General features: G+C 48.9%; 1 protein-coding gene across 1 annotated transcript in view; it reads right to left on the bottom strand.

Annotated features, from left to right (window-relative positions):
* Window positions 1-23,373, bottom strand: part of LOC119381023 (uncharacterized) — a 168,971-nt gene that overhangs the window by 56,557 nt on the left and 89,041 nt on the right. The window contains 2 exon segments of the mRNA XM_049412129.1: window positions 636-677; window positions 3,974-4,330. Of these exon segments, the coding sequence (XP_049268086.1) occupies window positions 636-677; window positions 3,974-4,330 (399 nt within the window).

Below are 23,373 nucleotides of genomic sequence, written 5' to 3'. Positions count from 1 at the left end.
AAAACTTGCGCAGTGCAAACACGATGGCGAGACATTCCCTCTCAGTCATGAAATAATTCTTCTCCGCGGGTATCAACAAGTGGCTGGCGAAGGCCAACAGCCGCAGCACACCATCGTATTCCTAAAGAAGAACTGCTCCTAATCCCAGATCGCTCGCATCAGTCTGGACCACGAACGGTCTGGTCAGGTCGGGGAGCTTGAGCTGCGCTGTCTTCGCAATGGCGCTAGACAGACGGCAAAACGCCTCTTGCTGCTCAGGCCCCCATCGCCACTCAGCGGACTTACCCAAGAGCTTGGTCAAGGGTGCCTGCAATCGGGCGCAGGACAGAATGAACGACCGGTAAAAGTTGGCCATTTGCAGAAAGCGGTGCAGGCCGCGTACGTCCTTGGGCACGGGGAAATTGAGGACTCCTCAAAGTTTCTCCCGCTCGGGCTCAATGGAGCCTTCGCCCAGCGTAAACCCAAGTAACTGAACTCAAGTCTGGGCTAATTGGGCCTTCGCAGGATTTAACGTCATCCCAATGACCCTCACCCTCTTGAGCACATCGGCAACATGGGCCAAGTGTTCTTCGAAGGTTCGTGAATAAATCACAATGTCATCGAGGTAGCACATGCAGTATGACCCCTTTGCTTACCCGAGAACGCGGTCCATGAGAGTCTGAAAAGTCGCAGGAGCACTGCAAAGACCAAAGGGCATACAAGTAAACTCAAACAACCTTCTGTGGGAGTTGAACACAGTCTTGCACCGGTCACACTCATCCATCCGGACCTGTAGGTAACCTTTCGAGGCATCAAATGTGGTGAAGTACCATGCAATGCCGAGGTTTCCTACGATGGAGCTAATCATGGGGAGCAGATAGACATCCTTACGAGCCACTCCGTTCAGACGGCGGTAGTCTACGCACAGGCGATGACTGCCATCTTTCTTAGGCACCAACACAACTGGAGACGCCCAGGCGCTGGACAAACGACGAACAATGCCAGCTGAGAGCATCTCGTCCAGCAAGCCATCGATAACCTGCCTCTTGGCCAGGCTGACGGGCCTGGGGTTACACTTCAAAGGAAGCACGTCGCGAATTTAGATTGAGTGGCTCGTAGTGATGCAGAACTATCGGTAAATTGACTATCGACAGTATCGATAGTTTTTTTTAAACTATCGATAGTGTGAACAAACTATTGATAGTGCTACTATCGACAAACTATCGATAGTGCAATTGGTAGTACCATCATTAATATTACTATAGCGAGATTACTGCCACGCGTGTTAATTGCTTTGCTTTGACGTATTCGGGTTTCACCCACAAAGACTGTTAGCAACGTTTGACGCAGACCGTGCCGTAATGTTTCAGAAGCTTCACAATTGTTTGAGATCATTCTGTAAAGATTACGTGCCGGATGCAAATAGTCAAGTTTATTTGAGAGCTTACGCGAGCACCAGTGATAACACTGGAAGGTTTGATGACTGATGTATAAAGGACGCCGCGTTCTACCGATGATCAGATTACTCAACAGCTGACGACTGCTCCCGCCGCTATCAGTGCGCAGCATGTATCACTTATATTTTGAGTTTCGATTTTCTGGGCACAAATTTCTGGGTGCTTACTGATTTAGCGCGTTTAACACCCTATAGCTGCCCCTATAGCACACGAGCCACTGATGACTGAAAAATTCTTTACACACGTACTAACTACGGTCGCCAAATGATAAGCTATTTACTGCCACAAACATTAAACAGTTTCTTACAATAAACCATTTATACTGTTCCTTTCTTTAAACATTTTCTACATGTTTTAAAATGCAAATCGGCATAACCCTGAAGTACATGTTTTTGATAATGTATAATGAGTGATGATCCCATGTTGCTGTTGCTATGTTGTCAAATGGTGCGAAAGCCTTCGTCAAGCCTTCATGGCTTTTTGCTTTCGCCCTACAGCATCACTGTTGTGACTTTTGTAATGTCTCCTGTGATGTCAGAATAAACTGAATTGAATTAAAAGTTCGCTCAAATAAAGAGCTCCGTATTTCCCAGTCTTGCTGCAGCACTCTTCAGCGTCACAACCACGTGACAATACTATCGATAGTGGTGTGAATAATGATGCGGTTGCTGGCCGGCCATATTGTAAAAATATTTGCGATAGCCTACTACCAGCTTCGCTTAATTTATGAGCAATTTTTGGCAGAGAAATATAATTATTTCCGCAGTGAAAATGGCGGAATATATCCATCAATAAATTCCTATCCAAAAGCAACCAGTTACACCTTACAATTCACTTCTTGATATTTTTTTTATCTTGATATAATAAAATGCAATATCAATGCCGCGCAGTCCCACCACATGTAAAGGCTTCCTTTCCGCTACAGCTGAACAGTTTGACTTTATGATCATGCGTCAGCAAAGCACTCTGGTGAGGAACACAAGCATGTCAACTTTCTTGGCCTTCAGCCTGCTCCTCCGGCTCCACTATGTACCACGCGCGCGGGGAACCAAATTTATTCTGCAGTGACTCGGCGCTGTTGATTTTATACTATCGATAGTACCATCGAATTTTTTATTATCGATAGCGCTATCGATAGTATTTTTCACCATCGATAGTTCGATAGTGATTCAGCTATCGATAGTATCGATAGTACCATCGATAGTTCTGCATCACTAGTGGCTCGCCATTTCGGTACAGCTCGGTTGATCGGTGAAGAGTTGGCGTGACAGTGCGGAGCTGCACCTTGGTTTGTGTCCTTTCTTTGTCCCGTCTTTTAGCGCTGTTTTCTACAGTTATCATGACCCAACCAGCCCAAATGGATACTTTATTGCAGTGCAGAGCCTGCCATGTATCATTCAATTGAGTTGCAGAGGTGGACAAAGGATGCGGAGCCTCTACGTGTCGTTCAATCCCAATGGGGATTTGGGCCGACGAGTGCATAGCACAGGAGCCGGTCCCCAACTTTGCACGTGACACAGTTCCGACGCCTCTACTGCACAGGCAACAGTATACACCGGTGGGCTGATGAACGGCTTCAGCTGGGAAAAAGGTCCGTCACGACAGCCTCCATTCGCAATGTCCAAAACGATACTGGTTTTTAGGAGAAAGTCCCAACCGAGAATCACAGGAACACTGAGCCCTGGAAGATGAACGAAATGCGTGCGTCTCATTTGATCTCCCCATCTGAGTGTCAACATTGCGGTGCCAGCCAACTGGGCCACGCCTCTCGCAAGGGTGAATGTCGTTCGGCAGTCCCGCAAGTGCACCGAGTGCTTCCGTAAGTGGGACAACACCTGTTCGCCAAACAACTAAGCTCGCGCGCCCATGTTCGGCAGTGCTGAACATTCGCGGCCGGCAATGGTGACCGAAATAAACGGCGCATGCGCACCAGCAAGGCTGCTTGCCCGGTACGCAGAGGGGAGAAGCAGGGGTTTGGCCGCTCGTGCCTTCACGAACGACCCGCACTCCCGTTTCCCTGCCTCACGGGAGGCCTAGATACGGTGCACTCCCTCGCTATGTGCCCTCGTTCGCGGCAGCGAAAGCAGCGCACTCTATAGCAGTCCCTTTCCCGAGACAGAGCAGCTTCGAGCTGCAGGGGTCGGTTCGCCTGTTGATCAAAGGACCTGTTATGACGAGCGTCACCCTCAGCGACGCGCTGTGTCTGATTGCGTCCCTGGTCGCGCATGTCAAGTTGCGACGCAGCACAGGCTGCGCACCTTCCGTACGGATCTAAAGCGCGATTGCTCAGCTCCCAAGTGTGCCTGCTTCTAGCGGAAGCCACACAGGCAGCTCCAACGGGCTGTTGCCATTGGGGAAAGGACACGGCACCTCCCCATGCGCAGCGCGGTTCAAGGGCCTCGCTGGCTGGCGGTGGCGGGCGACAGGCGCACACGGAGAGAATGTCGCCTTGAATGCACTTTGCCTCGGCGGCCAATTCCTCTAAATCTCTGAAGCGACTGCCGCGCACGTACGCCGAAAAGGTCGGATGCGCTTGCCTGATCACCTCTTCGACGCGTTCCCCGTTTGAAGCTCTGGGCTCAGCGATAGAGAAAAGGTCTTCCATTGCGCGTACATACTCCTGAAGAGACTCATCAGGAGCTTGTGTGTGGAGCACGAGCTTGCGCCGCATACTACTCTCATAGTCAGCGGGTAAGAATTCACGCAGGAAGGCCGTGCGGAACTCATCGAGGGTTGCTGCTCGGTGGCCTGAAAGCCGATACCACCTAGCCGCTGTGTCAGTCAGTGCAGCTGGGACGACGCGTCTGAGCACCTCCTGATCGTCTAGACCCATGGCTCTCTGGTAACCTTTGAGGAAGTCCAGATCTCTTGCACTTTGTAGATCATCGTATTCGCTATAGGTCAGAATGGCCAATATGACAACGGAATGAGCGTGTTTCGGAACGGCCGAAAGCATTTGGACTGCCCCTGTGAGCGCCTGGATCATTTGTGCGGCGTTTTGTAGCAGCATCCTCTGTGCACCCGCTTCACAGGAAGCCGTCGGTTCGTTAATGGCGCGGTCGAGTGATGGGGAACTCCCACATGCGCTGCGGTCTGTTCAAATATGGAAGTTTTCTTGCTTTTCTACTCAATTGAAACCATTGTAATAGAGTGGCTGCCTCCGAAGGCGACGAACATTGGGCTCTACCGCTCGGTGCCACAGTGCCGGGCTTACGCAACGGAGCCCAGTGTCAGCCTGCACCGGTAACCGCGGGACAAGAAACTGCGTGAAGCATGGGTTGTAAAGCTAAGAATCGGCAAGTAGCCATCGGCTACGAGTTGTGTGAGCAACAAGCACTTCTGTGACGAAGACTTTCATTACTGCGTCGGGCCTGCGATGTTCGGTGAGTAGCAAACAGCGCGCACCGAGACGATGGCTCGCGCGCGCTTCCCGCCGGCAAATGGTGCTTATCTGCCACGGGATGGAAAAGGCGCTACCTTTTACTACGTGCGATACCATCTCAGAACCCTCTCGTGCAACCTCTTGATCGCCGGCCCCGTGCTCAGCGTCCACAAAATCGGGGTCAGATGCGCAACTCATTGTTTGGATATGTTGAATTAAAAAACTCACAGGGTCCCTTATGCGTTCGCCAAAGATGGCTAGAAGGCGAAAGCCATCTTCTTGTTCTTGTCAATCGATGTATTGATTCTCCCGCGCCCCCCTCCAAAAGCGCCCTCCAAAAGGCAATGCAAAGCGACCATGACATGTGAATACATCATCATGTGACGTCACGTTATGTGACATCATAATGACGCTACATATATTGGCGATCTGTGACGTCATAATGACGTCATATGGCGACGCCATGATGTGACGATTATATTTTGCATCACTCGTGTTGACGCCGCCGACGTGGGACGCCGACGGGCAATCTCCCCGTTTGATGAGGCATCTAGGGCTTTTGCATTCATAAGCTACACAACGTTTTGCATTGCTTCCGTGTTCGGCCCACCGATCACGGAGGCACTGCAAAGGGACCATGTCGTGTGAATACGTCATCATGTGACATCATGCTATGTCACGTCATGGTGATGTCATAAGGAAGTTACAAATTTAGGAGATCTGTGACATCATGATGACGTCATGATGATGTCATATGGTGTCGTCATCACGTGACGATTATTTTTTGCGTCACTCGTCTCGACGCCGCCGACGGTCAATCTTCCCATTTCAAGAGGCATCTAAGGCTGTCGCCTTCATAAGCTACGCAACGTTTGCTGGTGGATGTACATAGCGAGAGAGACAAATGCTGCGGCTGTGTGCTGCATTTATGTTGGCAATAACATTTTTTCAGTCAAGCTTGCGTTCCCCTGACGCAAACACTATGTGCTAAAAGGCCCAAATTTATTTGTGCCACTCTGAAACACATGTTCGGTCGCTCCAACCACATGTATTTTCTTGGAGCCGCATTTATTTAAAGGAGTCCTGACACAAAAATTTTCGCCCCGCGTTTTTTTGCTGCAATGTGTTGCTGGGGGCCTGTTAGTCATAACACGGCAGATCGTTTGCTGCAGCACGCGACAGATAATTAATTACAAGCTCCTCATTACCGACACAGCATCAGTTTCGGTTTGACAGAGCTCCAAAAACGACAAGCTGCCGGGTGCAACTATCACTGCCGGGTGCAACTATCACCACCTAGCGAGTGAAACGCTCGGTCACGTGAGCACACAGAACAGTGACGCATTTCCGCGCGGTCTCGTCGTCGGGCTCATCGTCGTCTGATGGCGACGATTTTCTTGCGGCGGAGATGGAAGGAATTTTCGACGTGGCGAATCACTTCAGGTTTGACACGCTGGCGAGGAGCGATTCGTCGGGAAGCGCGTCAAAACAGAAATGGCAGCTACGACGTCATCATAACTTGTACCGGCTGCAACGGTTACGTAGGGGAAGTAGGGGGGTCACCTCGGGTCACCTCCGAGGGTGTCAATGCACCAGGTGCGGCCTAAAATGCTGGATCGCGCTCGCGAACTTCAAAATTCATATAAAATATCTTCCAAGCTTTATTCGCTGTCGATATTTTGCAGATGGTACACGCATGTACACGGGAATCAATCCAGCAGGCTATCTCGGCCGCGAAATTTTGTGTCAGTACCCCTTTAACCCATTAAAGCGCAAGCAAAAACTATTTGTTGAATTTAATTGAAATTTTGCGCACTTATCTAAATACAGTAGACAACAACATCTGGCAATTTTCATAGAGTTACATCTATTCTTTCAGAAAGTATGACACTGTACTTTAGAAAGTACGCTGGGCTCTTGCGATAGCAATGCAAGCTGGCTCGGCACAAATTAGCAAGCATGCTTGGCCCTTGCCATACTAATACCAAAGTTGTTTTGGCACATGTAACTTGTCGAAGCAGCGACACATCATGGAGAGCATTGCACCATACTTTTTGCAGCATCATTTCTATTTATCACAGACAGTGCACTTCAACCGCTTGTCAATCTTCTTTTGAAAATGCCCATATGGATGGAGGGGACTGGCAGGCACACTGGACACGGAAGACCTCTTGATAGTTCTATTGTGTACACGGCACAGGTAGTTTCTTGCAAGTATGCAGGTGAATGACAGCAGTCGACTCATAGAGGGTCTGCTAACCTCTAGTAGGTTGGCGGATTCTCTATGCATTCAGTGCAGCAACGTTGATGATCTGTGTAAATAGGGCTTTCTATCACTTTTTCCCACGAATGAAAATTCTGTAGTTATACGCAGCTTGATTATGGAGGTGAATCTCTCCCATGCCAATATTTCTCTAGCTGCTGACGATGTTTCGTGATGGCACTACGTTTGTCTTTTCAGTTGATGATCGCCACATCAAGTGAAAACATCAAAGGCGCCACAGAGCATGTGGCTCGACTGTGTCATAGCTCATCGCCATAGCAACTATGCTATTGTCTTTGCCAAAAAGAAACTCGTTTCCCGGAGCAAAACAGAAGCAGTCTTCCCAATTTCTTTCGTTCCATCAGGCAGAAGGCATTCATTCGCACAGCCGTCTTCCCCCTCCTCCTCAGCCATTTCAGAGTGACAATTACTTCACCAAGAGGCTCTCGTATATCCCTGCCCGCATCTGTTGCAGTCTCCGGAGTCTCGAATGACCGTAAAAATGGCATTCTTCCGAAGAAAATACCTGGTTCGATCTCTGAGGCAACCTACAACGCAACGCACATGTAAGCTCTCACAAAGGTCCAGTGTACTACGAAAAGTGCACCAGCATTTGATTACCCTTCAGAGCAAAACTGTGCACTACAGCTGATTCTTGCGCTTCACCGTGATTATATTGTTCTTTCTGAAGCACAATCAATTTGTTTTGTTTTTTTTTCAATATATACAATGTGAAACCTTAAATTAATTGAGAAAACGTAGTAGTCGTCACATGCGTTCGACGGGTGCTTGTTTTCTAATAGTTTAACAACTCGTAGCACAGAAAAAATTGACCCGAGTCAATATGTTCGATTAGGAGTGTCTTGCTGCAACCTTTAGTGTCAAAAATTCTAATCAGAAAAATTAGAATATTGGATAGTGTATTTTCTATTCCAAAAAAATGAAGTGTACTTTGTAAAGTACGCTGCGCGCTAATGGGTTAAGTGGGAAAGATGCCACCCTGTTGGCGTTACAACACGACACTGCTGCCAAAATTGCTGGAGTACTCGCCAAATAATTACTATACTGTTTTGCGGCTGCTAGTTGCTGCAATAACTTCTACTTTATGCACCACTATTTCAAGTTCATGTGGGTCCTAATTCACCGCCGATGTTTGCAGAACAAGTCCGGCGAACGTTACTGTATTTTCTTTCTTTTCCTTGGCATTGCATGTCACTACATGCTCGGTCTCGTAGACTGCTTCTCCTTCCACCAGCAATCTAGAAGTGGTGAAGCTTTGGTCTATGAAGTTGTTGATGACAGATTGCGGCAAGTTCACTGGAATGCAAAGGGAACGATAATTAAAGAGCATTAAAAAAAGGCGTCGCATTTGCTCACGTTTTGTGTGAGCACCAAACAAAACGAATGCACTGAATAAGAAACAGAAGCAGCGGAATTTGCGCGCTGAGAAGACAGATCAATACGCAGTGCGAGACAACTTGTCAAATGACGTTGAAACGTACACGAATTTAGACCGAAAAAAAAAAAAAACACTGAATCGTCGGGCCGACACATCACAAAGTTGCCATGCGCACCGAAGCCATAGTTGTAACGAAATTGTTTTCGAACTGCTCTGATAGCGTCCGAGCAACAGTAGTTGTTTGTGTACTCACAAATTCTCATATTTTGGGGCCTAAAGTTCACAGCGCGTGCCTAAATGCGCTCGTAGCAAAAGCAACACCATCAGTACGAACATACATACATGCATGCATGCTCATACATGCAGAGGCACCATCAGTCGTCGTGAACCCGTGCGATCGCTGGCTTGATCGCTGGCCCATGCGATCGCTGGCTTGATCACTGGCCCGTGCGATCACTGGCTTCTTTCTGTTATGCTTCGTTTGGTTATACAGGCAGTCTAATCTAACAAGATATTTCACATAGTTTGCACTGAGCGAGTGACTACCTTTCACTCAAGAAGCCGGTTCAGGGGTCTCCAATGCGGTGACCGCGTGAAGCGGATGCTCGGTTTTCTGCAAAGAGACAGCGACTGTAGACTATCTTGTGCTTTTAGTTCGTCGAAAATTATTTTGACAGTAAAGAACACAGTTCCTTTCGAAAGTACTTACAGAAATGGCCTGGAGGGCTTCCGCAAGGTGTTTTTGTAGAGCGCCGACAGCAAAACCTATGGGGAGTGCGCCGGCGGTATCCTACCTAGCATGCAATTGAGGCGCGTCCGATAGAGGGCGACTCCGAGGGTTCACCAGCGCGATCTCCCATAGAGAATACATGCGCATTTTGAGAAGCCCTAGCGTGCCAAAATTTGGCTAAAATGACACGGGGTTTTCGCCACTGCATTCATATTTACTATATCGAGGAAATTTTGCAGACAGATATTTTCCTCAGGCTTTCATTTTTTTACAAACCAGAGGCAAATATCTATAAAAATTGTACATATTAACGCCGCGCAGGGGTGAGACGGCTGAAATCGATTTGGGAGCAGTTGTGGGCGCAGAAAAATTTCAATTTAGGAGCAGGAGAACCTTGTTTGGGAGCAGTTAGCGGCATTTATTATGTCATTTTTGGAGCTTGAAAAAACAAATTTGTAGCAACTTGGAGGAACAAGCACATATTTTAATCGGCTTAAAATACACATAACATTCAAAAAGCCTTTGGAGAAAGCCTTTTTTAACAGATTATTCCCAGCTATGAACTACACTACCTTTTTATAAACCACACAATTCATATATGAAATAGACGAAAAAAGATTTTCCAACTAGGTTCACCTTACATTTGAAAATAAGAAAAGAAAAAACATCACACTTCTCAAATAATAAAAAAAAAACTGATTGCACAAGAATTGTCACATAGCAGCAGGTCTTTGCTTTAGATAAGGAATACCATTTAGCAGATTACTGCTTTGGCATTTTGTTGGTTTGCTTATTTATCTTTTCAAGCTTCCCCAGAGCTTCCCCAGAGGTCAGTGTTCCCCTTCGTGGAGGGGGGGAGGGGGGGGGGAGAACGCAAAGTCTGCCCCATACTGCCCATACTTTGACTTAAACTGCACGCTTCTAATAGGTGATAACAAAAGCGCGCTGCACCACCATTCACTGCCACCTCGCGTGAGACCGCCTTCAAGAATGCGTCGCGAGCGCCGAGAAAGCTTACCGCTCGAACACTAAGTCGTCAAACACGCGCGCGTACGGCGCTGCAAGCGTAGCGCCGTTGTAAGCGTAATAGTTTTGAAAAGCTCCTTGATGTCGCCACCATGTGCTATAGGACGGTCGTACAAGAGAGCCCGAATCAGCGCTGCAGCAAACGAACAAACAAAAAAATGGCTTTGTCGTGCGCACTTGAGGCACTATTTACAGCAGCACTGCATTTATTTCCTCCTTGGCGGCGTCGGCGCAAGCCAGGAGATACAAATTGGAATTTGGTGGTTTGTGCCTACTACCGTTTAATTGTGCCTACTGCCGCGTTCACGGCAGGTATGTTTTAACGAGGTTAACGCATGCAGCCGGAAATATCCGCTTTATCCACACGAAAAATACTCACGTTTGCTCATTGCGGGAGAACACACGCAGCAGTGTCGACATCGAAACCGTAGCTAGCAGAGGAACAAGCTATGCACAATAAAGAGAGTGAATGACCCCGCTACGCGCTACATATGCCACTCGATAGTTTTCGCTACGTGACAGTTAACTGTAGCGCCAGAACACTCAGCCTGCCGAGAAGCAGCAAGCTAGCAGAGCGGCAGCGCATTTGGGGGGCTGGGCAGAGGCGATTATCACAGCACTATGGAAGCCTCAATTACAAAGGCGCGTAGAAGGACACGCTTGGGCGCGTTAACGTGTTCTGCGAACGTATGCCTGGCGCTGCTTATAAAGTTACGTTTTCCCACGCTGAATCTAACGCGGGCTTGAAAATTCTTGCTTGTGAGGCCGTTTCGGTGCAGTTCGGCGCAATTTTTGCAATTTTTATGCTTTTGGAGCAGCTTGGCGCAGGAACACGGAATCGTATGAAAAATGCGCAATATTCACAGCTGTCTCACCCCTGGTCCCGCTCTTTGTTGTTGCCTCCTGAAGAAAATAGCTTAGTTATCTAAATTTCTTCTGCAACATTTGCTCTCTTTTTATTTCATTATTGTTATGGTATAATTGTCATGCATGTCAATCCTCTGGTTTCCATTTTACAGACTTTGAAAGTGCTGTGTGTACTTTCAGTGTGGATTTAAAATTCGCGCCAATCTTAAGAGGCGCGACGTGGCTCCACCTGGTATCGCCTATAGGGAACCCAAGTTCAAGTTTGCAGCGCAACGACAGCGCCGCGTTGCAGCTCTGGAGAGCTCTGGCACAACTGGGTGTAAGCGCCGCCGACTCAACCTGTATGTCGGCAGCGGGAACACGCACGCGCTGCTCAGTCGGTGCGGGGAACTGGGGCCAGCTTGGCACGCTGAACCAAGAGGCTTGCTGTGAGAAGCTGCATTTCCACGTTAGCAGAAGCGACCCCACGGAAGTGCAAGCGAGGTCTGAAGAATGGCGGTGTCGTGGCCTGCCACAACAGTGCAGACAACACCAAGGCATGCGACTCACGTGTGAAACTGTATCGGTTCCCGAGCGTGTTGCACGAGAAATAAAGGCGGCAAGCGTGGATAGCTGACAGCGCTGTCTCGCCTTCTATTTTGGCTGTCTGAGTTCATCGCTTTCATTCGTTTCGACTACCTGAATCAGTATGTAACGCGGCGCATGTATGCAGCGACTCCAATAATGATTACTAGCTGTCTTCTCGCATTGTGAAAGTCCAGTCACGGTTGTAGGTGAAACAACTTTGTGTTTTGATTCCCCGTGTTTGTGAGACCTACCCGTCATGGTTGAACGTTCACACTCATCTGCTCTTCACAGTAAACGTGATTGACGAGCCTTTCTCCTTTATGAAGTTTGCTTTACAGAAGTGCCAGTCAAGCTTGAAGATCCTTTTGAAGCCGCACTGCAAGCGGTACATTGTGAGGCGCCGCAAGTGCACCGCGAGAGCTCTGCACGTGCACGGAAGCGAGCGGCAGCGCGTTGGAGAGAAGGAAAAACACGCGTTGCTTGCACCCAGTTTGTATTTTTATGCCAGAGATGGCGCTGCCTGTCAAGAGCAGCAGCGCCACTAAGTTATGCTTGGGGAGCCTATATTCTGCGATCCTACACTCTACCACCCGCCTCTCATATGGCTGTATTCGTGCGCTGCAAGTTATGCACTACCAACTAGCCCACCAGCAAGGTTACTAGATGGAGGCAGTGGGAAAACTGCATGGGATCACCACGGAAGCGGCGTGGCCGCTCACTTTCTCCCAAAAGGTGGGGGCGCTGCGATCGTTTTGCGCCCTGTTCACGTGACGTGTTTCGTGTCGCTGCTTCGTCTGCTCCGCACGACGCCGACTGTGTGCCACGGAGAGGGTCACGTGACGTGGTCGCAAAGCGATGTCAGCGACACCTGGAATGGGCGACCACCTGCGGCCGCCTCCTTGCGCGAGTTTTCCGACTGTCCCCATCCAGTAACATTGCCCACCAGTCTGTCCTTTTAAAAAGTAAGGGACTTGCTGAGTGAGCTTGAACAGGCTTCGATATTTTTTTTATCGTTTTTTGTGGGGGGGAGGGGAGAAAGGGGGGCTGTGCTGCCTCTTTTCCTCCCAAGCGTGTTCCCGCCGACAATGATGCGGAATGGGAGGCTAATGCAGGTGTGTGACCCCAAGCACAAAGCAGCGTTTCTTCAGCGTCAGCATCGCGACAGCATTTTGGCTACCAGCTGCCGAGAGGCCCTAGGTGTTCAGGAAACTGCCCCTTGTCCATAGCTAATTGTCCTATTGAGCGCTCACAGGAATTTACTGCGGTTGCAAGGCGGACAGTGGCGGCTTCTGCAGCAGAGACTAGCCAAGAGGCTTGTGTGCTTTCGCTCAGTTCTGTCGGTCAGGAATACGCAGAAGCGCGACATCGTGTCTGTTTAGAAATGTCATAGGCAAGCAGGCAAATCTGGATTTTAGAATGTAATAGCGAGATCGGCTGCCGCGAACTGCGTCCTAATAATAATATCTGGAGTTTAACGTCCCAAAACCACAATATGATTATGACAGACGCCGTAGTCGAGGTCTCTGGAAATTTCGACCACCTCGGTTTCTTTAATGTGCACCTACACCTATGTACATGGAACATCTTAAGAAAAAACTGCGCAGCAGGACGAGAGTTTTTTCTGAAGATGTTCCCGTACCAACTCGCCCCACTTTCAACCCTTGCTAAGTACATGGGTCTCAGACATTTTCGCCTCCATCGAAAATGCAGTCGCCGCGGCCGGGATTTGATCCCGCGACCTTCGGGTCAGCAGTCGAGCGCGATAACCACTAGACCACCGTGGCGGGCCCGCAAACTGATTCTTCAAGGCGCCAAATACACATGTATAGATCAGAACAACCTTTGTTCTTTGGAAAGAAAACATTGTTTGATGTTGAGCGGCCACTGTCAAGTGTATGACTCGACACATACCTTTCACAACATGGCAACTCGGGGAGATGGTGCTGGGTCATTCTTCGACCACCTTAGATGTAATTTTTAAAACAGTTTTATACTTCATTTTGTATCCTTGATAAACATTATCCTCGCGTTTTCCTTTTTTTTGGGGGGGATGATAACATGCTGGGTATATATAAGTGAAAAGAAGGACTCACGTACGAAATGTAGTTTTATTAACGTTTCGGCTGGTGGGCCAGCCTTTGCCAATATATATATATACATATATATATATGGGTATAATACAACGGAGGCGTTGTCAACAGTGATATAAATATTTATTTCCCAACAGTTTCGGGAGGGGGCCTCCCTTCCTCGGGGGAACTCATCCCCCGAGGAAGGGAGTAATAAGGGAGTAATTTCACAAGTAATAGTAACGCTCGGTGGGCTTCGTGCATCGATTCGGCAATGGAGAACGTATATAATACCAGAGGGCTGCAGTCAACGTGTTTTATTCGCCGACAATCAGCTCAAACCGCTCACAATGAAGCGCCGCTGTGTACATTTGTATACACGCCGCCGGCCGCCTATCTACACTAGCGCGGCGACAGTGCTGCCACCCGTGGCTCGATCTCGGGGCGAATAAAGGTAGCGACAAATTACATTAGCGCCCTCTCGAGGGGTCCAAGGAGCAGCGATAGCAGACGACGCGCCGGCCACTACGGTGCATATTGCGGGCACCTGAAACCGAACTCAGTGCTCGCTTGAATCGTTAAATTATTAACATCTGTGTCCTGAGATGCTCAACAATTATATAACTACAGGTACAATAACTTTAACGGGCACGGAGCGCGTTAAACATTGAAATAAAGCGCGTGCGTTTCCGAAGCAGGTTCCGAGCGGGTTCCCCACGCAGCTGCCATGCAGGGCATTTATTATTTTTTTGTTGTTGTTCTTTGCATATTTTGACATTCAGTGTCACTTGAAGTACAAGTGGTATTTGGGTGAGCTAAAAGTGCTTGTTTTCCAGTTCGAATAAAATAGGCAGGTTGTGAGCATACTGATACCTTTGGAAACTTCATCGGGCACCTAGCGCTCTTGTAATGCACAGCGCAAAATACACGCATTAACGCGATAGCGTTAAAGAGCCCGATCCGCAGAAACTCCTACGTCGGCGTCGCTGGTTGTAAGCGAAAAATCATCTTGTCTGTGACCGAAAAAAAAAAAAAAAATCTCAGGTTCGAGTAAGAATCGAACCCAGGCCGTCTGCATGACAAGCAGGTGTTCTACCACAGAGCCACTCCATTGCTTGGAACTGCACTGAAATTAACTTTAATGCTTCACCAACAAGATGTCTGCCATGTGAGCCAAAACCCTCCTGCCCTACCCTTTCCCTCCTTCACTGTTTCTAATGAGGGCAGTAGCTGGCGATCCTTGCGGTGGCCGCTTGCAACACACATTTGCGCATGCGCACATTACCCCCCTCGACATCACACCCCGCCAGCCCCATTTAAAACAATAGGGCAGTATGTGGCGCCATCTCTCGACAAGCGACCACAACTCAAGGCAGAACGGCTACAATGGGATAGCTGGCAATGCTGCAGGCATGTTTCTAGAGGAGGTGTTGGCTTCACAAACATACACATCCTGCGTACAGGTGTCACAGTACGAGATGTAATATCGCAGTAACACAGGGTACAAGCGTATATTGCCATCGGGCGTCACACCATGTGAACTGCATAACGAGCTGGTGGTTTAAAGCCAGCCACCCATTACTGCGCGTATTCCCTTACGAACACGTAGCGGGTGGATCACAACTTTGAAGAAGTATCACGCGCGTAATTGCTGCTGGTTTAAAGGCCAACTCCGGCAATTTTTTGGCCACGTCAAAGTAATGGTGCTTTTATGTTCCTGAGACGCTCCTGTCATGGGCCAGACAGCAGAAATACTCAGCAAATTGGAGAATAATTTTAAATCAGCAAAAAAATGCAACACCGAAACCCAACCAAGCATACTGTCTTCGCGTGACGTACAATTAAGTCGGCAAAAACCGGAAATCATGCAAGGCATGCTGGTGCCGCCAGCGTGTAGTTAGCATAGTATGTGTGGGAATGTGTGGCCACGGCGGCAGCGCCAGGCCTCCATGTGTCGGCTTCCCGGCGCGCAGGCACGCGTCCGGACATGCCTGAACAAGCCACGACACTAGCTTACGTAACTGCGCAGCGCCTGTCCTCATTGGGCGCCAGTGATAATCCCCTCTCCCGTGAGCTCGCTTCTTTCTGGCGCTGGCTCGCTGCGGGAGATGCACTCACGCCAACACGAGAGGTTGATGCGCTGCTCTGGCAGGTGGCTTCTCGTCCGTGCGCTCGACTGCTGCCCTTTGTGTGATGGTCGTAGCGCCGCCGGCCAGCGTACTCAATCGGTCTTGCGGAGTTACCCTGACGGCCCGCAACCCCGTGTTTGTTGACATCCTGCCTCGAGTGCTTTTTCTGCGCCGTGCCGGAGAGTCGACGAACCCGGCCATAGCGTCTTTGTTAGCTGCGGCAGTGGAGAACATCGCGCCCCTTCCCGGTCGCCTCATAGGGTGTCTCACAAACCTATCTCCAAATATGAAAGCTGCGAAAGCAGCGAAGAGCAGACGCTCAGTCTCAGTGACTCCGTCGGAAATATATCGTGTGCGTGACTGACTGTGCTATGCGCACAAGCTCCTCGGAGCTGTCGGAAAATGACAGCTGTGATTCCAACGCACTTGCAGGCCAGCTAACATCGCCATTCCATTCCTCTTCGATGAAGTGGAACATAGTTCTTTGCTTGTCTGGTTGCGCATTCCACCGCCAGATGGCGCCCCCTGTCCAGGCAGTTCAAGTTTGTGGGGCTGCGATCGGGTAAAATGCTATCGCTTAGAAGTTTGCGGACTAACTAATGCTTCTTAATATTGCTATGGGAAGAGTGCATAAGTTTGGCAATAGCGGCATTCAACATCACGTTGATAGGGCCGAAGGAAATTAATATAAGCCAAGTACGAGCTACCTTTCACACGAACGTTACTAGATTAGGCTATGTTGTTTCGCACAATGCGCAGCTCACCGTATACCGATAGGCCCGGTGCACCCTGTATATGTTATGGAAAGTGTTTCCGTGCGGTAATGTTCCACACGGTAATGTGCATTGAGGATGTAGATGCGGTCACTGACCAAGTCAAGGTGAAAAACATGTTTCGGGACCCATACGGGTTCCTTGTTCACACTAAGCAGGCAAGAGCCGTGTGTCGCTTTTTTATGCTAAAATGTGACGTAATGAACGGGTGTAGCTGGCTGTTTCTTCCCTGGTGACGCGGGCAACACGCATTTGCTCAAGTGACGATGCAATGAGGAAAGAGCTTCAAAAAATACATCGAGAACTATTGATGAATGGGTACCCGGAGAAGTTTATTAAGAATGTTGAAGATCATGTCCTCCATCCCAAGCCATCCCAGGGCAGGTCGTTTCGAAGACGTGCCAGCGTCCCATATGTTCCTGGGGTCAGCGAAGCATTAAAGGGACACTAAAGAGAAACAATGAATTGGTTTAGATTGATAAAGTGTGCTCGGAGAACTCTTGTGTAGTTTATTTCACCACCATAGGTTTATTATTAGAGGAGAAAACCAAGTTCAAAGTTTCATTTTTAAATTTCGCACCGAACTTTGTAATTCGTGACGTAAAAGGTTTCAAAGAGCATTTAATGTATTTTGGCGCCAATAGCTCGACGAAATTTCCACAAACTCGTTATGTCAAGTCTCTGGCCCCCCGGAGGACAATGTACTCCGATTGAACCAATTAGGAACTACGTAGGCCCAAGCAGGCGCCGTCAAAAATATGTGACGTCACGGCAAATGGTGCGGGAATTCAAAGGTGGCGTCGCCACCTGTATTTTCTTTTTGCGCGTTTTCTTGCTTATTAAGCGTCTTCTCGCAGCAAGCTTGGTGTTTTTGGTATAGTGGAAGACTACTTTACTAATGCGAGAAAAATCGTTTTGCTCTTTAGTGTGCCTTTAAGCTGTACCTTTTCAAGATATGACCTTCGCATTGCAGACATGCCGCCCAACAAGCTTAGGAATCAGCTTGTGAACGTGAAGGATCGTTCAGACAGCAAGCGATACCCTGGTGTTGTCTATAAGGTGCCATGCGCAGACTGCAGCTGCAGTTACATCGGCAAAACTGGCAACTTCACCAGGAGATTAAAGGAACATCAAAGGGACGTGAGCAACAACAAGAAACCGTGAAACGCCCTGGCTGAGCATGCCAATAATCGCGGTCACTTCATCGATTGGGACAACGCCGCTATAGTAACTAAGGAAAAGAATTCGACCACGAGACTACTTTTGGAATCTGTTTTTATCCACCAGACGACTGAGGACACTATCAACAGGACAGACGGGAATCTACCAGCCAGCTACACCCGTTCATTACATCACATTTTAGCATAAAAAAGTGACACACGCCGCTTGCCTGCTTAGTGTAAACAAGGAACCCGTATGGGTCCCGAAACGTGTCTGTGTTTTTCACCTTGATTTGGCCAGTGACCGCATCTACATCCTCATCATGATACCTGACCAGACGAACTTTCGTCGAACTCTTGACTAGGTAATGCGCATTCTTTATCCAGTACGGTATTACCGCACTTTCTGTGCGGTAAACCGGCACTGCTAGATAAAACACTCGAATATAAAGACGCAGGGTAATCGTTAGGTGCGAGTGTTTCATGACTGCCAACGGGGAATCGTGTGCAGCCCACAACGCAACACCACTTGCCACCCATCGCACGCATTACCACAAGGAACTGCAATTCACACGCCCAGCCAACGAAGCGCTCGCCAAACACACGCGATTGTTGCCTTGCGGATAGCAGACGCTCTAGGGGCCCCACTGATCTCCACTTAATGGAGGTCAGTGAGGGGCCCCTCGGTTCCGTCACTTCCGCTTTAACAAAAATGACGTCACGCACACAGTGTTGCCAATAATTCTGGGAAGCGAGGTGGGGAGAGTCAGAGCAATCAATAAAATTCATTTGCAATGAATCTGCGTATGTATCCAGCTTGTAATTTGGCATAAATAACGGGAACGTGAAAAGGAACGTACCCAGTGAATTTTATTGGGATCCATGGACCTCGAAAAATCGCCTGAGTTGGTCTTTCTCGTTTCGCTCTTTCCTTCGCTAGGCGGCGTTCGCCGTTGGTTCGTCAGCTCGTCTATCCAACTCTCCGTGTGCCCTTCCTCAGCGTCCGAGGAGGAAGCTCAAGAAGCGCACGCATCTGCTAGCAGAAAACAGGCTCTTGTAAGCCCACTGACAGCATTTGTTGCTTGCGACGTCACCTAATTCATGGCCGCTACATAAAAAAACTATGAATGAACGAGAGCGGACAAAACTCACGCCTAGCAGATATAACGCGGGTAACACGGCGAGCCAGATTCACAAAGGTGTGCTCACTCGGCTAAGTCTAATCAAAGGCTTAATGAGCATTTGATACCGCGTTGGGTGCCAGTGTGGTAGCCTCAATACTCACCGGAGCCGAAGACCACCGCGGATTCAGGCTTAGCGAGCCATAGGGCCGCGTCCTGCTCACGCGTAGCGCAACGCTTTGCGCGCGCTCAGCTAGCAAAGGAGTTGAGCGCCGTGCGGCAAAAACACACAGTGTTCGAAATAACAACACACACACACAAACACTTTATTTGCCTTTGGCGGCACCCTAACACACAGCACATGTCCGGTCCCGGGACACGGGGAAGCAAAGGGCTTCCCGCGCGGACGGTACACCAAGAGGGAACCGCGAGCACGTCGCAGCTGGCAATGGCGAGCTTTGACACGCCGCTCGGGAAAAGGTCCCTCGCGGCTATGCTGTGCATTCTCGCGATGACCACTCGGCCTGGTCGCGAGAGCTAGGGCAACAAATCTCTGTAAGCGTGGGCCTCCGGCAAGTGCGGCTCGGCATAGTACGACCACGCACGAGCACTAGGCACCGCTCTTTGGCTTAACGTACGGAACCAGACCTGAGGTAGAAATTTCGTTGTGGCGTTGCAGTTGTGCACAAGTCTACAGCGAACGCTGGCGGAGTTGCACGCATTTCCTCGTTTCACTCTTTCCTTCGTTAGGCTGCGTTAGGCTGCGTTTGTCGGCTCGTCTATCCACCTCTCCGAATACCCTTCCTCAGCGTTGGACGTGGAAACGCAAGAAGCAAGCGCACTTGCTAGCAGAAAACAGGCTCTTGTTCGGCCACTGAGAGCGTCTCCTGTTCGCGACGTCACCTAATCAAACAGGTGACGTCATGACAGCTGTTGTCGATAGAGGAAAGGCATAGAGAGGAGCACACGAGCGTCTGTTGGTGGTTTAGGGGCCCTTTAAGTAAACACGCCCGCCGAGGATGCCGAGGCACCCAGGCAGGCTACAGACCGGCGATTCCCAAAGGGGACGTTGGACCAGAAGGAAACACGTGCTTACCCAGCGCCATCTGAGGAGAGAAAGACCCAGTGCTGTTAACTTTTTTATGGCAAAGTCACCAGGACGCTTCCTGAAAGTCGCCAATTTTAGCTAAAAGTCGTTAAACGATGATAATGATGATTACTTTTATTTCATAGTTATAGTTCTTGAGAGTTCGTCCCGGCACGCATGTGTCTCAGTTGCTCCGAATCTCGCGGCTCCGAGACCGCGCGCAGCGCCACCACGAGAACTGGTGCGTGGTGAAAGATGGTGCCACTTGCCATCGCGGGAGAACGGGGGAGGGAAGGGATTAGCAGAACGGCGAAATGCCCCCCACAGAGGCTTTGGGCGTGCCTCGGATCCCCACAGATGTTAAAGTACCTCTTTAGAATCTTGTTTATGTTAGGGGGGTTACCTCCAAACGTTGAAACAAGGTTTTTTTATCCCTCTTGTTTTGATTCTGTCTGCTGGTAGAGCAGCTGCTGGCAATCTAGGTTTGCCGCTTCACGTATGGCTTCATTGACTGTGGGTGGAGGATGGTGTTGCCTTGCAAGTACGTTGCACAAGCTCTCTGCATTAGCTTCAAAGTCTTCTGTACGGGAGCAAACTTTTCTGAACCAGTGAACCTGCGAGTATGGGATGCTCGTCTTGCAGTGACGAGAGTGGTAACCATCGAAGTGAAGGTATGGGTAAAGTCCCTAGATTTTTCCCTTCTTGCCTGAACAGAGAAAGAACAGGGAAAAATCTAGGCACTTAGTATGGGTAGCCAGCGCTGCCCAGATGGCGTGCCTGATGATGATGATAGGTGGCTGTTCCCTTTGAAGCGAGTGGCCGCAGACACTGTGGCCTAGCCGGGTAGAAAAGAGAAGGAAGAGAAAAAGAAAGAAGAAAAGAAAAAAAAGAGAAAAGGGGGAAGAAAAAACGAGAAAACTATGGGGTGGATAGCGAAGCACACTAATCACAAGTGGCTGCACTCTAGAAGTGTCGCGACTGACCAGTCTGATCTCAGTTCACCGTTGCCCTCCACCGCATTTGTAGACGAGCTTTAGTGGTCGACAAGGCAGCGGCATCGTAGTCTTTCTCTTCTGGTGCAAATCAGAGCGCCTGTGGTAGAGTGGTGCCCTCGGCTGGGCGTGACACGATGTGCTGCCCTGGCGAGCTAGCTGTGAAACATTTAAATACAAAGCCGCCGTGAGGCGTACGACGGCAGGTCTCAATGTGCCCTCACGTACCTCGCGGTATGTTCAAATGCATGCTGAACATCATTCGACAACACCACGGCTTTTGCTCGATGTGCGTCGTTTTATAGGTACTTCAAAACGCACAAGACTAGCGAAGATCGGGACACTTCGCTGCACTGCGGCGCAGCGGGCGAGCAGCGGTGCCACCGATTATTCTCCGCTGCGGTTTCAGCGATGTGATGTATGTGGATGGGTACCTTCGCGAAAGTGTGCTGTCAAAAGGACAGAAGCTGTCCAATGCAAAGTATGTCTATGACGTGGAAGAAGCTGTTTTTCGCTGAGGCAGCGATTGTGACCTTTCGGCGAAGTGTCAAGCACCGTACGACGTAAACTTACAGGTAAGTGTGTTCAAATTGCGCTAGCGAAGCTCGACGCTGTATGGAGTGTGCTCGTTGTGCGCCCGCTTTGAAATAAAATTAATGCCCCAGGCAGCACTGAGAACATTCGGCCCAGCGAGTGACATCTGTTTTGAGCGAGCATATCACATTTACGTAATTGGTAGTTACAGCTCTCGTACTATATTACAGAAGCTGTTTCGCTATATGCTTTCCTTTACGCAGTTTTCAACGGCTTGCATGTGCCCACTAAATGCTCGTATTGCAGCCTTTAAAGAAAAGTTTTTCAAGCTGACGGTGAAGCGCGAAATTAATATAAAAAGGCCGGTGTAAAGTGGAGATCAGTGGTGTTAGCGGAAATACAAGCATGTCGCAGGTGTCGTGCTTTAACTACGTCAACTCGGCATCGTCTGCAGACCGTTTGCAAACTTGCGATTGGCCGTCGCCTAAGCCTGATACTCTAAAAAAAAAAAATATGCCTCTGAGGAACCTAGTGGTAATTGACTCCGTGGTAGTTCCGCGTGTGACATGCAGCGTGTGATCAGTATTGGAACATGCGTAGACAACACGGTTTTTTTAGGGGTCATGGTTTTGTAACCGGTCTAGTGCTGTGCACGTAACAGCAACGTATAATACTGTTTTACTCTAATGTAACATGAGTTTTTTTTCTAGATCTTTGCAACCTAAAGTCGACCCTCGCGTTACAATCGAATACCGAAATTCTATTTTTTCTTCCTGGACGTAATGAAAAGTCCCCCCTGGCGTTACAATCGTGGTCACGTTACAATCGAGTAAATACGATATGTGTAATGTACGGCGCGATATTTACGCAACCTAAGCTGTCAGGTGCTTTCTTTAACTTTTTCAAGGCCAGTTTCAAATAAACGATTTGTGATGTTTTTCCAGAGCGCCAACCCTTGTACATCGTTGGAAAGCGAGGCCGAAGGGAGTCAACTATGCTCTGGACTATTTTTTTTTCATTTATTAAAGACATTTTTGATTGTGGCATTTGTGAATACAACAATACCGCCGGTCTCTACGCTTCTTCTTCCTTGTTTGATGATCGCACACGGCGGCATGGTTGACGTTAGTAGCCACTTGTATTTGTTTGTATGACCAAGTGTTTCCGGCTGTGCCCGACAGGGCGGCGCACCCTGTCTGCGGAAACTCCAGCGCTGGTTCCCCATTGCTGCCTGTCTGTTGGCTTTTTGTAAATGTTGATAATTAATGACCTGCCTTTTACCTTTCTGTGGACGTCGAGGAAACTGATCTCAGTAGTTGAGTATGTATACCTAAATGTTATGCTAGGATGGGCTTTGTTAAAAGATTCGATAAAATTAAGTCCTCTTTGATATCTGTCCAAATGATAAAGACATTATCTAAAGAGCATTTGTAAAGAAATGGCTTAGTTTAACAAGTTGACAGAAATTTAGTTTCAAGATCATCCATAAAAATATTAGCGTAGTTTGGTGCCGTTCGAGTACCCATAACAGTGCCATCTATTTGCAAATAATATCGGTTATGAAACTCGAAGCTATTTAACGCGTTCACTGCGGCACGCTTTTTTTTCGGCCTGGTTTTAGGTGCGGAGTGACCCACCAGTGGGCCATCGGGTATTCACAACTTTCACATACCGCGGCGCCGCCGTGCGGTGCCCGCCGGAAGCTCTGTAGAGATTATTGAAATTTTGCGTCGTGACCCACCGGTGGGACACGCGGCTATGCCTGTTTCTATTACTCCAGCGGGATGGCGCTGCCACCTTTACAGCGCGTTTGGCGCGTTTATTTGAAAGATGCAAAG

Source organism: Rhipicephalus sanguineus, chromosome 2, assembly GCF_013339695.2.
Source record: "Rhipicephalus sanguineus isolate Rsan-2018 chromosome 2, BIME_Rsan_1.4, whole genome shotgun sequence".
Taxonomy (NCBI): Eukaryota; Metazoa; Arthropoda; class Arachnida; order Ixodida; family Ixodidae; genus Rhipicephalus; species Rhipicephalus sanguineus.
Note: the sequence above shows the minus strand (reverse complement) of the source record. Positions and strands in the feature narration are given on the sequence as shown.